Source organism: Trachurus trachurus (assembly GCF_905171665.1).
Source record: "Trachurus trachurus genome assembly, chromosome: 3".
Classification (NCBI taxonomy): domain Eukaryota; kingdom Metazoa; phylum Chordata; class Actinopteri; order Carangiformes; family Carangidae; genus Trachurus; species Trachurus trachurus.
The window spans coordinates 6798029-6813772 of record NC_139893.1 but is presented as its reverse complement, the minus strand read 5'-3'; the positions used below and the strand labels follow the sequence as shown (position 1 = coordinate 6813772).

The 15744-nt window shown below is 39.3% G+C and overlaps 3 protein-coding genes across 3 annotated transcripts; 1 reads left to right on the top strand and 2 right to left on the bottom strand.

The window, feature by feature from the left end:
- Positions 1 to 2951: 2951 nt before the first annotated feature.
- Positions 2952 to 5281, top strand: LOC311008084 (C5a anaphylatoxin chemotactic receptor 1; the record flags this gene model as incomplete). The annotated part of the gene is made up of 2 exons (XM_084001519.1): positions 2952 to 3071; positions 4334 to 5281. The coding sequence occupies 2 exons, from the start codon at positions 2952 to 2954 to the stop codon at positions 5279 to 5281; spliced, it is 1068 nt and encodes a 355-aa protein (XP_083857645.1).
- Positions 5282 to 7269: 1988 nt separating this feature from the next.
- Positions 7270 to 10802, bottom strand: cenpq (centromere protein Q; the record flags this gene model as incomplete). Its single annotated transcript, XM_084001518.1, has 7 exons — positions 7270 to 7428; positions 8393 to 8512; positions 8743 to 8872; positions 9222 to 9290; positions 9664 to 9781; positions 9901 to 9958; positions 10698 to 10802. 7 exons carry the CDS (start codon positions 10800 to 10802, stop codon positions 7270 to 7272), a joined length of 759 nt encoding a protein of 252 aa, XP_083857644.1.
- Positions 10803 to 11948: 1146 nt separating this feature from the next.
- mrpl16 (mitochondrial ribosomal protein L16) lies at positions 11949 to 15444 on the bottom strand. The gene is made up of 5 exons (XM_083994206.1): positions 15220 to 15444; positions 14097 to 14168; positions 13786 to 13934; positions 13007 to 13300; positions 11949 to 12231 (listed from the first exon to the last, which is right to left on the bottom strand). The coding sequence occupies exons 1-5, from the start codon at positions 15287 to 15289 to the stop codon at positions 12040 to 12042; spliced, it is 777 nt and encodes a 258-aa protein (XP_083850332.1). The 5' UTR covers positions 15290 to 15444; the 3' UTR covers positions 11949 to 12039.
- Between the last annotated feature and the right edge of the window lie 300 nt (positions 15445 to 15744).

The following is a 15744-nucleotide window of genomic DNA, read 5'->3' as shown; positions in this document are numbered from 1 at the left end:
TGTAGAGTGGTCAGAACAGAATCACCTGGAGCTGAACGTCAACAAGACCAGAGAGATGGTGATTGACTTAAGGAAGAAGAAGACGCCGGAAGAGGTGGAGGACTACAATACACTGCCCATCCAAAAGAAAAGTCACACACTCTAATATTTTGTTGGACCGCTTTTAGCTTTGATTACGGCACGCATTTGCTGTGGCATCGGTTCAGTAAGCTTCTGCAATGTCAAAACATTTATTTTCCGTCCAGAGTTGCATTCATTTTTAGAGAGATATGAACTCTGTGGCCACATTGGACCACAGTTCTTCCTTGAAGATTATGGTTCCCCACTATCCTTCCAGTTTTTTCGCCTTTCTTAATGGAAAGCACAGTCAAGAGATGGACAGGAAATGGGGAGGCAGAGAGGGGGGAATGGCATGCAGGGTATTGGATTACTAACAATAGAAAAGCGCTATATAAATGTAATCCATTATTATAGGAAAGGGCCGCTCAATGCAGAATTTGAACCGGGGCCGCCTGCAGTGAGGAGTGTAGCCTCAACACATGGGCCGGCTGCTCTACCAACTGAGCTAAACACTGCCCCCTTAACCCAATTTTAATCAGCAATCTCCTTAGATGTTTTATTCTGTCACTACAACACATGTCTATTGTTTGCAAGTCTGTCTCTGTACTTATGTCCATTGCATGTATGTCTGTCACTGCTTATTGCTGCTTATATGTCTTATTGAATTGTTGCTACACGGTGCACTTTTGCCCAAGACGAATTTCCCCTTTTGGGGACAATAAAGTTTATCTAATCTAATCTAATCTAATTTGCTTGATGCTGCATACCAATAATCTGACCCCTCTGAAACATATTAAAATATTTTCCACAACCACAAGATGTGTCTTCCGACATGGTTGTTTAAGAAATGAGACTGCATCAGTTAGGGTTAAATAAGTTGTTATCAGCTTAAACATAATCATCCATGCAGAAGTTATCCAATGGGAGACTCTTACCTATTAGCTTTGTTAAATCCAAGTGGTGACTTTTTTTTTATAGGCAAGGCAAGGCAAGGCAATTTTATTTGTATAGCCCGTTTTTACAAACAGTTTGTCTCAAAGGGCTTTACATGGCATCGTAGCAACATCCTCTGTCCTTAGACCCTCACATCGACTGAGGAAAAACTCCATGGAAACCCTTTTAACAGGGAAAAACAGGAGAAACCTCAGGGTGAGCAACAGAGGAGGGATCCCTCACCCAGGACGGACAGACGTGCAATAGATGTTGTTACAGACAAGAAAACATTATAGACGCGCAGTGTACCTGGGAGTGGTGATCGGTAACAAGACTGGACTTGAAATCTAATGATAATGATAAGATAATGTTTGACATAAGAAATTGACATAAAAAATTAAATGACAAAAAAAAATAAAACAGCTAAAACTCTGGTCATAGGCATACTGTCACTAGGCACTTCCGTTTTTACGCACTGCACCTTACATTTTATTTTGCACTAAACTACAATCAACACTGCTTATCTATTGTATATGGGTCAATGACATGAAGCAATCCAATGTCAAGTGGTGTAACCAGATTTTTTTCATAGAAACCTGACTATATACAGGACAATAAATCTGGACTCAAATGTGGAATAAATGTAATGCACTTTTACAATGCAACACACACATTGTTTAGATGAAAAGCTGCGTTTTTAAGATAGGTCCTGCCCAGTGTTGATAAAATGCATTAAAATTCAAAAAATCCGAAGAAAGTATTTAAATCCACTTTAGGTAGATAAGAATATATAATATTTATTATTCTTTCGTGGTGACTCCATTTGACATTTTCAGGGCATTCAGTATTACTTTTGTTAAATAAAAAAAAAACATTCAAATGTCATTTCAAATGAAATCTGATGCATGGTCTTAAAAAAACTTATTTGTCACTGACCCATATACATTTTATTACATTTTATACATCTAATGTGTAATTTCATTTTAATTACACAGAGCAGCTAATCCAAGTGGTTGTACACAGAGGATAATGCTTCTCACGGCTAAAAAAAAACATATGTGCGAAAGTTGTGTAGTGCTTTCATATTTCATAGGAAGGAGTGTTGCAACCACAGAGAGAGAGAGAGAGAGAGAGAGAGAGAGAGAGAGAGACTGCTCTTATAACAGTCAGTAGGCGCACCTTCTTTCTTTATCTCCTGCTGTTTCTCCACTGCACAAGGCAAATAAAGCAGGTAAGAAGAAAATTCTTTAAATTACCATGACACAGATTCTGTTTCTGTCTTAATGTCTTACTGTGTTACTAATGAATCTAGAAATCTGACATTCATGAGCTGTTAATCACGGAGCCAAGATTTTAATCAGTAACCTCATCCTTCGTTAGCGTTGCTATTGTGTGAAGGTGTGTTGTTCTTCAGCGCAGGAGCGTTTGCATGCATGCTCCTCTCATTCCTGCGACATACAAACAGGTCCGGTCTAGATGTTTTTTCAGTTATGGCCCTGGGGCTGCAGGGATTGCAAGAAAAAAAATCTGTCTCAAATTCCTTTCCATTTAATCATTGCTTATAATTACTGCTACCTGACATTTCGATTGTATGTATGTCAATGTATATTTTAACCTTGTGAGTAGCTCAACTCCTTTTCCAGGAGACAAAACTGGTCCTTCCAGTTGCTAACCATGGAGGGACAATCACTTGGATACATAAAATCTACTTGAAATTCAGTGAATGATGTATTTCTAAGGTTGAAAAATGATTTTATCAGACATGAAATCCAACAAGGAAGGAAGTCTCATTGGTAAAGGATGTCGACACCACATCTGTGCTGAGAACAATACTCCATATGCAATCGTGCATATTTCTTGTGAAATTTCAAAAGAGAACTTGAAGAAATATGAAAAGTATGTTACATTGAATCAACATTGGCTGTGCTTCAACTCATCTTCACCTTGACAGCTCCTCAATGGCTCTATTGAACGCCACCGGCCGTGCAGGTCTAACGAGCTCCAACAGCTCCAACAGCTCTGTGCAGGATGAGGCGATCAGGGGCATCCAGATTGCAGCCACATTGATCATCTTCTTGGTGAGAACTCTTTTATATGTTTCCACATCATTAACACTACCGCTTTACGTAGGGCTGCAAACATCAAGGGCGTGTAATATCAAGTAATAGCTGGAAATGACCTGTCAGCTATGAGATTCAGTGGCACTGGAAGACTGAACTTATGTAAATTATTGTCAAATTTAAGATAAACTGCATTTGCATTGTAAATTTCCCCACTGTGGGATGAATAAAGGATAAAGGATTATCTTATTTTGGTATATAGCCTACTATGTTGTGGCTCACCTTTTAAAATACAGTTTTGGGAGGACAGCAATTTCTTTGGGAAATAGGATTCCTTTATGCAAAAGTAAGCCTTAATATTTTCATATTTCAGACTGGTCTCCTCATTCAGCTCTGCAAGAAAAGCAAATATGCATTATGTAAAGGAGCGATATGTAAAACTATGGCCAAAACTGCTGCTGCAGTCAAACTCAAACAATGCAACAATCCTAGCTCCGGTGCATTTATTATGTTATTAATGCAAAGTCCTTTTTTAAATACATAAATGAATACTGTAGCGCATCATAGTGAGGTCTTTTAATTTTAGTAACATCAGACATAATCCACAATGCTTGTAGCTGCAGCTCAGTGGTAACTAGCGACCTGGATGCTGAAATGCGACCGACTTTGTGATTGGAAGATTGAGCAGAGCAGTGGGTGGAGCAACAGGCCAAAACATAAACGTGATTTGTGTGCTGCAAATAACATTTCTAAATGCAAATATTCTGGCTGTACTGTTCAGTTCAGTTCATATTAACATGTTTCCTTAGTCTCTGATGACATATTGGGTGATTTTATGATTAATTGCCATAGCCTACATTTCTTACAAATAGCTTCTTTAACCATGACAAAGACCAGAGCATGACCGAAACATGTTGGTGTTTTTAATGTTTACAATGAACTAGCCGCCTAAATCATTGTCTAAATGTTGTCCATTGTCTAACTGTGTCTGTTTATGCCTCATCTTTGTATAATAGCTTGTATTCTGTGTATTTTATTACTTTTATGTTATGTGTAGGGACTACAGATGGAAATTAGCTGGGAGCTAAATCTGGTGCAACCATCTTTTCATTTTTTTCCTTTAAATGATTAATGTAATTGCACATTGTCCCTTATTAAACTAATAAACTAAACTACACTGAATACATTTTGTTTGCTGTTGTGTTAAAGCAAATATGCATATTCTGCATAAAAGCCTGTAATCTGATTGAATGTCTGGCTGGTTGTCATGGTTCCTCCAGGTGGGCATACCTCTGAACGGGCTGGTGGTCTGGGCGCTGGGAATGCGGAGCAATCGCCACCTGGTGCGCAGAGGCAGCGGCGAGGAAACGCGCGCCGCCAGCAGCTTCCGCATCTACGTCCTGAACCTGGCTCTGGCCGACCTGGTGTTGCTCCTGCGTACGCCGCTCATGTTGGGCTACCTCGCCTCCGACTACAGCTGGCCGTTCGGCCACGGCTTCTGTTCCCTCATCATCTTCCTGCGAGGCCTGGGGTTGTACGCCTCCGCCTTCCTCCTGTGCGCCGTGGCGCTGGAGCGATGCCTGTGTCTCCTGAGGCCCGTGTGGGCTCGACTGCGCCGGCCCGCCTGGGCTGTTCCTCTGGCCTGTGGCATCTTATGGCTGGTGGCAATAATCCTGTCTGCCCCTTACTTCCACAGCGCTGTCCTGAAGGAGATGGGTGGGAAACTCCAGTGCTTGGAGAGCGGGGTGTTTAACATGGGGCTGTTTCTCACAGAGACCATAGCAGGTTTCATCTTACCCCTGCTGGTGTTCCTGGGAAGTAACATAGCTGTCATACTCACGATTCATCAGGCAGTGCCTCCAACACCCACCTCCTCCTCCAACCCTATAAACGCCCGCAGGATGACCAGGATGTACCACGTGCTCTTCTTCACCATGCTCCTCTTCCTCACCTGCTGGGTGCCCTATTTTGTTTGTCGGTTCCTTCGTGTCTTGACCATGGGACGCTCTGATTGGACCAAGCTGCATAGACGGGCATTATATGGCGCATACATCTCTCTGTACCTGGTGTACATCAAGAGCGCTATTAACCCCGTGCTGTATGTGTTTGCCGCCCGAGGCTTAGGCCGGGCGATCAGGGCTTCGGTTGTGTCCACCATTGAACGACTTTTCAACGACGACTCCATGGAGTCCATCCGCAGGAAGTCACTCAAGAGCTCGCAGATGTAGCCGAGAAGTCTAAATCTTTACATTTTAAATACTTTTTTTTATATCTAAAACGTGAATGCTTCACATCTTTGAGAGTTGAACATGTCAAATACTTTTTAACTGGTTGATTTGACCACGATTCCTCTATTTGCACAAATTGCTCACTGCTAAACCATCACCACCACCACCCACTCACCTTAAACAATGAGCTGGGGTTAGAGAGGCAGGTTTAAGCATGTGTTGTAGGCCAGGCCAGTATTTTCCAATTTTATGTCCAAGACCAAGAGTCACAGCAAATAGAGAATTATGTGGATCTCATCTCAACATGTAGAGATGTAATCATGTGGGGTGATCTGACTATAACTAAATGTGATCAAAGTTGAATCATAGTTTGACTGCACCCACTTCTGCCAAGTCACCAGATAACAAATACGAGTTCCCCTCTGACGGGGCTCGTTGGCATGCAAATGATTAATTAACTCAAAGGCTTGGACCCATTCAAAGGACCTGGCTGAGAAATACAGCTCAACCCCCCATGTCTTGTCAAAAGTGTGAAAACCACAATGTGCAGAGGGGCAAAGCCACATCTCATCAAGCTGTGAAGGAGGCTGTGTTTCTCTACAGTCAAGGAAGAACAAGAAGATACACAGTCAGTAAAAAAAACTTGATGACTGAAGACTCTAGAAATGCCGATTTGTTGCGACACGCTGAAAAGAACTGTCATAATCGGCATGGAGCTTAAATCATGAATCATCTTTTACAGGGGAGGATGGAAACACCTTCTTTGTAAACAACAGACCCACACAAAGTCCACACATATCAATGTCGCAGCTCGTGGACCCCAGAGTCACCGCTGTCACGTGAGTGAGAGCATTAACCTGTGTGGACTGTGTCAGTACGATCCCAGGAACTGATACTCCATCATTGAACCAGAAACTGATCATCTGTTCATTCATGCATGGGACTTTTGTTTTTTAAAGATATTTTAGTGGTATTTTATGCCTTTATTAGATAGACAGCATAGAGAGAGACAAGCAATCGGGAGCCGAACCAGTGATCAATGCTTCAGGCATATGCTGACATGGGAAACTGTTCTCCAACCACTATGGGATTTCCATGTTAAAACAGCTATTATCTGTTGCTTACTTGCACATATAGAATAACATACATATTGAATATCCTGTGTGTCTGTAGGTAGCAGGATCATTATCGTGTTGTGAATGTACAGCATATAACTGTACCTGATTTATGCAAAGATGGCATTTCTGTTCATTTACTTTGTATTTATAGGGATTGAACTGTAATAAATCGTAGCACTTTACATTGATTTTCTGTCCACAATAAAACAACAATAAACAAAAGTCAATTTAGCTAAATCAGATTCTAATCTTTTAATTACATCTGATCATTGTCTACACTTTTCTATAGAATGCAGAACTTGAATTAACCACAATCAGTCTTTATTTACAAATACAGTGTGTCTTTATACTGTTTTGGTGTACTGTGTATAGGCTTAAATTATGATTGAGATTCGATACTGGGAGTTTCTTTCCACCGCAAACCGCATCCATGGTGTGACCATCAGTTCAATCTTTAATGTTCACAATCAACTGAATGATGTTTTTTTTAAACTGAGAGCAGAAATACAGAGAGGGGACAAGGTGCAACACGTTGCAGAGTGTGGGTGCCAATTCACTGAGTTTCAAAAACATAGCAGACATTTGTTTTGTTTTTTTTACCTTCTTACATGATATTTCTTTGCTTTTGCCAACAATTCACACGGTTGCCCTGTTAAGCATTAATATTACCACTGTTTGTCTACTTTTAAGTTATATATTCTTACTGCAAATGCCCCACAAAAGCAAAAGTAGAACCATGTCACTGTGACCATGTACTAGTTCCCTATGCAGCAAAACTCCCATGAATGTATGCACACACCACTTTGAACAGTGAATTTCCCCTTTTTTCCAAAAAGAAAAAGTTGCAGGCTTGTGCAAGGAGATACTGATCTAGGTGAAGTTAGCGTTAAGCAGCTGATCAGCATGTTTGTGTGCATGTAGCAGTAGCACCTGCGCATCATGGATGGCCTCTGATTTTTGCAGAACTTCTCCCAGTTTCTGGGCAGTGGCCTCTGAGTCACTGTCTGTTATCAATTTTCTCATCCAATTCTGAGAAAGAAAGAAAGAAAAAAACATCAGTGCCACTGTATAGTTTCACGTGTTTCAGGTAAATGCATAGCAACTTGCAAAATGTTGTCTGAAACTAAAACAAAAACAAATATTTGACCTGTAGCTGAAAAGATCAGCCTATGTAATACCACAGTCTCTCTCTGTGCCTTGCACAAGACATATTTCATTTTTTCTATTGCAGCAGTACAGAGACGTTGCAACACAGGGAACATGTTTAGACTTTCCTGTTACAGTGAAAAGGAAGAACCAACCAATACTTTTCACAACTTATTCACAAAAAGAAGAACAATGTGGACGTGTTAAATAGTAAAATTGCGAAACATGACAAATACATCACACATACTGCAGAGGAGTGACGCCCTTTCACTCACCTCTAATATCAATTCATCTTTCGGTGGAGGGTAAGCTGGAAGGTTCAGAACTGCATGTTCAGCTATCTTCAAACGCTTGTATGAAAAAAAACAGGAAGAGAGATAATTCATATGTAGAATTCAATGTCTTAACCTAATTGTTGAGATAAATGGTATAATTGTGTAAATCTCTGGTTTCATGTGATTTAAGTCTCGTTTTTCTGACAGAAAACAGACATATTTTATACTCGCCGTCGCCGCCTTGAGTTGTTTTCTCAACAACAGGCAAGCAAACAAACAATTTTGTCAAAACAGTCACATTTCACCATGCTGTTCAACAAGTCACGTACAACTGGCTGATATCTGTGTATCGGAGAACCACAATCTAACACTTCTGTTTCTGGGTCACCTCAATTCTTATGTCTATGTTAATGGCATGGCCCATTTAATGAAGTAAAATCTAAAAGACAGAATTAGCCTTTGTGCATTTTTACAACAGAATATTCCTCTTCTGAACATATTCAAAAACACAGCATAACATTTGCTTGATGTGCATGCTTTTGTTTCTATATGCTTGTGCGAGAGTTTTGCACCTCTTTAGCTTTCTCTTCCTCTTCCTCCACCTGATCCCTCAGTGTGCGGCATGTGTGTTGTAAAGAGGTCGTCTCCTCCTCTGCATTCTCAAGAGCTCGGACCACTGCCCTCAAGTCTTCCTGAAAAACCGCACAACGAAACCAATTGTAACACACAAATGCTACAGACATTATTTCCTTACGTGGATTATATAGAATCTATATCTGTTGACACACATCTTCTATAGTATGTATGATTATTAAATAATTGTTCCAGTACTAACCACAAAGTAAAACTAATCAAATAAATTCCATTTTGAAATCATCACACTCTGATTGTAGCTCCCGCCTCCGACTACAGTGTTTTTCACCTCCAGTGTTCCCAGTGTCTTCTCTCCAACCACAGATTTCTTGGACTCCTCCTGGTGGCGATGGGATGAAAGCTTCACATCTTTTTGTTTCTGCGCTGGAACTTTGAGCTGTGCACACTGAGCAAGGAACCTGAAAAGATTGAGAAATAAATGAGAGAACAAGAACAATAATATTTCAAATCAATAGTAGAAATTAATGTTTACTCAATTCAACATTATATGATGATATATCAAATCATCATTGTACAAAATGATGCCATCTGAAACCAATGATCGAAAGGAAATACAAAGGAAAACAATGCACAGAACAGTTTTCAAGCCAGCTGCTATACTACCTTTCTGAGGCAATACATTGGTAATACTACATTTACTAATAAGTAAACATTCAGTTTTGTTGGGTATATCGCCATTTCTTTCTGCTAACTCTTGTGAATAGTTTATGTTAATGACTATATTTCAATATCTGACTTGATGCTCACCGGTTTTTTATTATGTTCAGATGTTCCTGGCTCTCCTTCTTCTCTGTCCGTGTCAAAGGAAGAGTTGCTCTGTTAACACAGGAAAACAAAAGTTCAAAACAAAAGAGCTTCCAACAGATTCTCAGTGATTAAGTTCAAGTCAGGGAACTGTGGGAACTGTTGCAAAATATTCATTACAGTGAGTTTGGAGCTAAACTTTGTATTACTTAGCCAGCCTCTTTTTAAGGTTTGACCATGGCATGGTATTTTCTGCTGAAAGAAAAACATAACCCTGAACTAACATTTAAATAATGGTCCATTTCATATGTTTTCATATAAAAAAACAATGAAATGTGTATTTCACCCACATTTTTGCATACTGTATCACTTGGTAGGTCATGACAATTACACTTTTAAAACTAGAAACCAGAGTGTAACATGGAGTAAAAGTTGTGAAACTTACAATAGTGATAAGTCCATTAGGTTTTCCAGAGCACTGATGGAGGACCGCGGCATCAGCACCCAGTTTTCCTGTCCTTTGGCTTTTTTGGCTTTCGTTGACACTGAGGGTGACCTTGCAGCTGTTCAGGACACAAACAGTATCTGGTTTGGTTCATAGACACTGACAGTGTGCTCCACCCTTTTCCCGACATCATCTCATATTTTTACTGTTCACCCAGTTCAAAGCTGCTGCTCTTACCTTTCCTCTTCTGTGCCGGTTTTGGTTGGACGACGTCACTGTCACTGCCCTCCATGTCCTAAAGTGAAGACATCAGGGGAGACTGGGGTAAGTTGAGCCACTTTTTATATTCGGGATCACTACATCAAGGCAATTATAGTTTTTTGCCAACTTATATATCTGCATCTGCATATATTTCAGGATTAGGGCTGGGTATCACTACTGATTTACTGCATTGATTTGATTCAGATTCAGAAGGTCCCAATTCGATTCAATATTGATTCATTTAGAGCTATTTCAGTTTTAATTAATACCATTTTGCTTGGATATGAAAGAGATTTTCACAAAACTAATTTTGCAAATTGTACAATATGGACATCTCTAACCTGGTGTATTAATAAAAATATTCATGTTCACATTAAATTGACCAAAAAAACAGTTACATTAATAATGCACATCAACAATGCAACATTATATAGACCCTCCAGGATTTTGTGATATTTTGTGATAGGTTTCCAATGGAGAATAATGTGGAAAAAGACCCCTAAAGACCCCTAAAGGTCAGCCACGTCTGAAATTAAACCTTGGGGTATGTAGATGAAATGCTGAAAGTTTCATGCTTTAGTCATTAAAACGCACAATTATTTTTGCTTATCTGCCCCACTAAATAACCTAGTTTAGGACACTTATGGTTTCCTAGCAACAAGCGTTGACTCAACCAGCCCCAGTCTCGCCCCCACCTACACGTTTCAAGTAAAGACAGGACGACACAGACGTCAAATCTAACGTCATGGTGTTAAGATTAAACTTAATCTTACCTCATTCTCTGTTTCTTGTGGTTTCGTCGTCTTGTCGGGTTTTTTCTTATTTTTCGCCTTCGGTGCTTTCGATGCCGCCCGGTTGGAGCCCCGTACGGGTTTCATAACTTCAGCGTCTTCAGCGTCTGGCTACGCTAACGATAATGAAATAGCGGAAGTAAAGCAACAACAAACTGGGACTCTCGTTGTGTAAATTAACACCTATACTTATGTAAAGTTAAAACACAAACGTCGTGCGCATAAAGTCACAAAGTACATAGATAGTTGACAAACTAGCCTAGTTGTTGTTGTTGGTGACAGAGCTCCCTTTTCGCGCTGCCGTTTTCGAACAGTTACTACTGCGCATGCGTGGAAGTCGACAAACTTTTCCCCTGAGCTGATCCTGACAGGCAGTGATTCTTCCCCCCTGTTCAAATATTGACCTTAAATCAAGTTACCGATGTGTTACAAAACTATTGATGTATCACACATGGGTACACCACATGTGAATGCTGCACACCGTAGGCTGAAATTAAACGCAGCTCTTTTAGATATTGTAGTTTTGACTGTGGCAAGGCGAAAACCCTGCCTGCGAGAACTGGAACAGGGCAAATAATAGATGGGTGATTTGGCTGTAGTACTTGTTCACAGTCATGTTCATAGATACAGTATAATGGTACTTGTTTAACTGAGCCATTTCGATCAAAGTGACTGTTAAAAACATACTCTGTGATAGGATATGTTTTTTTTCTCCATCTTTCTGTAAACATGAAAAAGAAAAACAATATATGGACATATTGGGTACTTTTTTGACATTTGTTGTTTAAAGGGAAATGTTGACAATGTTCACATTAGAGATTCTTGGTAAGAACGCATTTGTTTATTTCAATACCATCTTTGAATATAATGTAATTTAAATGGTTTGCAGCAAATGAAAGGCAATGATGTTGTGCCCTAGCAACTGTTGCTTTGTGTAGCTGTTTGACTAGCATCTCTTATGTCAGTAACGGAAACTCATCACTTCCTCAGAGCTGTGTCTGGCTGTGACTTGTTAGTAGTGAATACTAGTGAATACTGAAATCTGTAGAGATTTGTTTAAACCTCTCTTTTTTTTTTTGTTATCTTTTTGCAATTGATTAGACAGAAAGACTCTACCAACACACTGCAGTCACCATATGAAACTGAAATACATAATGTGGTTTATTTTTTATAAACAGAGAACAAAAACATGTCAAACACAAATATGTTTCTTTTTTTCTTCTTTTTTTAAAAAAAAGCGAAAATGAAAGATCAAGAGTTAGAGGTTGTGGTTGCCTCTTCAATGGTGTGGTCTGGGTGGTGGCACAGGATGACAGTGTGGCTGTCACACTCTTCCTGGGAGGTGAAATTTGCCTGTGAAGCGTCCGTGATTGTGCAGGTCAAATGGACTGATCACCTTCCTGATGCCCATCATGTTGCCCCGTGCGATCATCTTAAAGGTCCAGGGGTTCTGGTTGTTCTGCTCCAGTTCAGCCTGCTTCTTGTGCATGGCTGCAAGGCTCTCTCTGCTCACCACCTGGAGTAAATACATAAGAATAAGAAAATATTGTAACATATACAGCAGACACCAAGGAAGAAATTAAAAACTAATCAAACTGTTAGAATGTCTTTGCTCAACTTTCTTCACGTCATATAAATATATTACCATCTACACCTAGATAAACTAATACATTCAAACAGTACACAAGTCCTTTAATTGATTTATATTTTTATTATCTGCCAATTTAGACATTTGTGCTTCTTTGTTTATCTTATTTATTTATATTAGTATTTCTATTGTTATTATTTATTTTATCTACTCATTTTATCTACACATTAATTTATTTACTTGTTCATTTATTTATCCTCTTTCCCTCTTCCTTTATCAACCCATCTTTTTTTTTGTTTTTCTTTGCCTTTTAACTATATGTGTACATATCGGGGCTTGGTGCTGGAGGGGTGGGGGTGGGGGGGTGGTATCTCGTCTGTGGTATGTTGGATTTATATCTGTAATTACTATTGTAGGGAGAACTAATGTTTTTTTTGTTATGTAAAATTCAATAAACGGATTGCTAAAAAATACTGGAATAAAAAAACAGTACACAAGTCCGACCTTAGTGAAGGTTAAAATCTTATATTTTGCACAAAAACGTTTTAGTAAAGTGTCTGAGTGTAATTGATCCATCAAATTAAAAGTCCTATCATATAAGTCACCACTTATAGACTTGAGTATTAAAGCTACATTAAGAGGAACTCTTTCAGGATATAATGCATGTATCAAAACAGTAACTAAACTGTATCCGTCATCTCACCTGAGCCGGGAATGGAAGCTTCTTTGCCACTTCGGTCAGGATATGCTGAACCTCCCCCAGCTCCACCTTCCCTCCCACCTCCACGATGAAGCGACCATAGCGGACAGGTGTCACGTAGTGGTCGATGGCTCCCTTTCCTCCGCCCATGCGCTGACCGAGGCCTTTACGTGTGATGGGCTTATACGGGCCGTCGACGCGCCAGCGGGCAAATGTGGTCCGGGAATCCATCTTGCGGTTGATGGTTAGACGCATCATCTCTATGTGACCCCAGTGGAGGTAGCCCCCTCCCATGGCCTGAATATAACAGAGCGAGACAGAGAAAGAGGAATTCAATTCAACACTTTGTATTTTTCACCTGAGTTTCAATATGTGTAAGGGAAAACATTTATTAAAAAAGTGAATGTCGATAATTTCCATAAGTCAGAAATGGTCATAAATATTATTGTTCTTGACGCAAGAGTGAGTCATAATTATCATGTATTTGAATCACTACATTTCTCCTTTAAAGTGAGTCATTTTCTATTTTCCATAAATGTAAATTTTAAGTTTTAAATGTTTCTATATAATTCTATGATTAAAATAACAAATGTCAGAACACTTTGCACTTGTATCCTGTCTGGACTGTGACATTTATAACAGTTGGTATCACAAGTTTGGCAATAGGCAGTTACCTACGGTTTCATATTATAGACAGGTTTGAAAGACTACTTGTAGGTACTATAATCTTCCTATTTCAAGCAGCGGTAACAACAGTGTTAACACAAAATAAATGCACTCACCACAATAGCGTACTGTCCTGTAGTGAAGTCATTTGCTGTCTTGGCTTGGCCTCGGATATCGCGCAGCTTCTTCATCTCTTTCCTCACCCTTTTAAGGTCTGGTACCTTGGCTATAAACTTCAGCTTGGGTTTCTCTGGCAGCACCACATCTTCAGGAAATATCACAAAATAGAATCAAAAGATGAGAACTATGTCAACATACAGTTTCAAACACAGACGACAGTGAACTCTCCATATAACTGTGTACATGCATTATGCATTACATGGAATAACATATGAATGAAAAATTGTAGGAACTTGTTGTAAATTACCACTGAAGTCTGGAGGGATGTCGTGTGTTTTAAACCCAGCAGCTAGGACTTTCAAATGGCTGCACAAAGGACCTGTGGGAGAAACAGCAGACGACATGTTAGCATGACGATGGTCTAGGTAAAACAACAGACTCTTCCTGATGCAAAATGATCAAATTACTGCTAATAAGCCACAAATTATATTTATTTATTTATTTATTCAGTTTAATGGAACAGTTGCCTCTGTTTTACTTTCACTTGTTTCATTGTGTTAGGCAAGTCTCCAGGTTGATTATAATAATGTCCTAAGAACATTATTTAATAGACCAAGTTGGTTCAGTGCAAATGCAGTGTTTGTAAACGCATGTGTTAAATGTGTTAAGAAACCTAATGTATGTGTAGACTCGACTAGAACAAACTTATTTTAGCTTGACTAACATAAAGTAACTTTTTATGCCTTTAGAAACTTAGCTTTCATATTTTTTAATATATGTATTGTTTTGTGTATTGTGTGTCTTGTATTATGGACCTGAGTGTTTAATAAAGTTTATGCCTCCACATAATAAGTTGGTTATTCGTAATCAATTTAGTCAACAATCATATTCCTAATACTCCTTGCCATCCTCTGTACAGGAGATAACATCACTTTGCTTTTGAATGTCTTCTGCTGGGACCCAACCATTTATAGCATATTGAAGCCCTGCATTATACATATCACCTGTACACTTTATATTATTGATCTGCATGTTTACATTTGACTTTAATCACCATTTTAACGGCATGTTGTTTTTCACTGATTAGGGTTAAGTAGTAGTAGTAAGAAGAAACATCCTGGGCTAACCCTGCTCAGACACTTACACCATGTTTATACGTACACTGTGTCTGTTAAATGAACAAATATATATATATATATATATATAAAAAAAAAAAAAGTATACAATAAAGCTATTCATTATAAGGCTAGGACCAGTCCCAGCCTGGTCAGATGCGTTCATGAACTGATGAAGCCTCTTGGATGAGAGGTGAAACGTCTTCCTAGACAAATAACCAAGTCCATTTGCTTTCTATTTAAATTTCTTTGAGATAACTATGAGCTGGACAAATGAGAATATTCACAGGCTTATTAATTATGATGTTAATTTACCTTGGAGGTGACCGGGGGCTTTACAAACACCCGTCAATCCGCCGACAGCAGCTTTGATCAACGAAATCATCTCGCTAACTTTCACAGTGGAGCTATAAATACAAATCTGTCCCTGTGTGTGACCGATAAAGGAGCATTTTAGGTGGTAAACTAATCAAACTGTTGTAGACATCATGCTCGGTACAAGGTCGCTGCCATTGCTGTGCAGCGCCGCTACTTCCGGTTCCGCTGTGACACTTCCGGTACGACGGATTTTCACAATAAAAGCGTTTCCACCAACAGGTGCCACTGGGGCCAAAAGGGGGCCCTAATACTGATTTGTGCACAAGCCAATGTTATTTTTTTCTTTCTTTTTTTCTTTTAAGTGAATAAAATGTTTCTATTCTATTATTGCATTAAGTTTAAAGTGGTGTTTCTGTTGTGAACAAAAGATTTCTGTTGTAGATTATCCAGGTGGCACACGTAGGCTACATTTTCTGTCCATGGAAGTTAGGAAAGATAAAGACCTCACCTGATATGTTGCTG

What these genes read in the sequence shown, in the direction of transcription:
- mrpl16 (XM_083994206.1), bottom strand. Translation starts at nt 15,289, where the DNA reads ATGATTTCGTTGATCAAAGCTGCTGTCGGCGGATTGACGGGTGTTTGT. An exon ending in CATCCCTCCAGACTTCAGTG is followed by an intron (nt 13,935 to 14,096) that starts GTAATTTACAAC and finishes TATTTCCTGAAG; the next exon opens with ATGTGGTGCTGCCAGAGAAA. An exon ending in CAGGACAGTACGCTATTGTG is followed by an intron (nt 13,301 to 13,785) that starts GTGAGTGCATTT and finishes TGTTATATTCAG; the next exon opens with GCCATGGGAGGGGGCTACCT.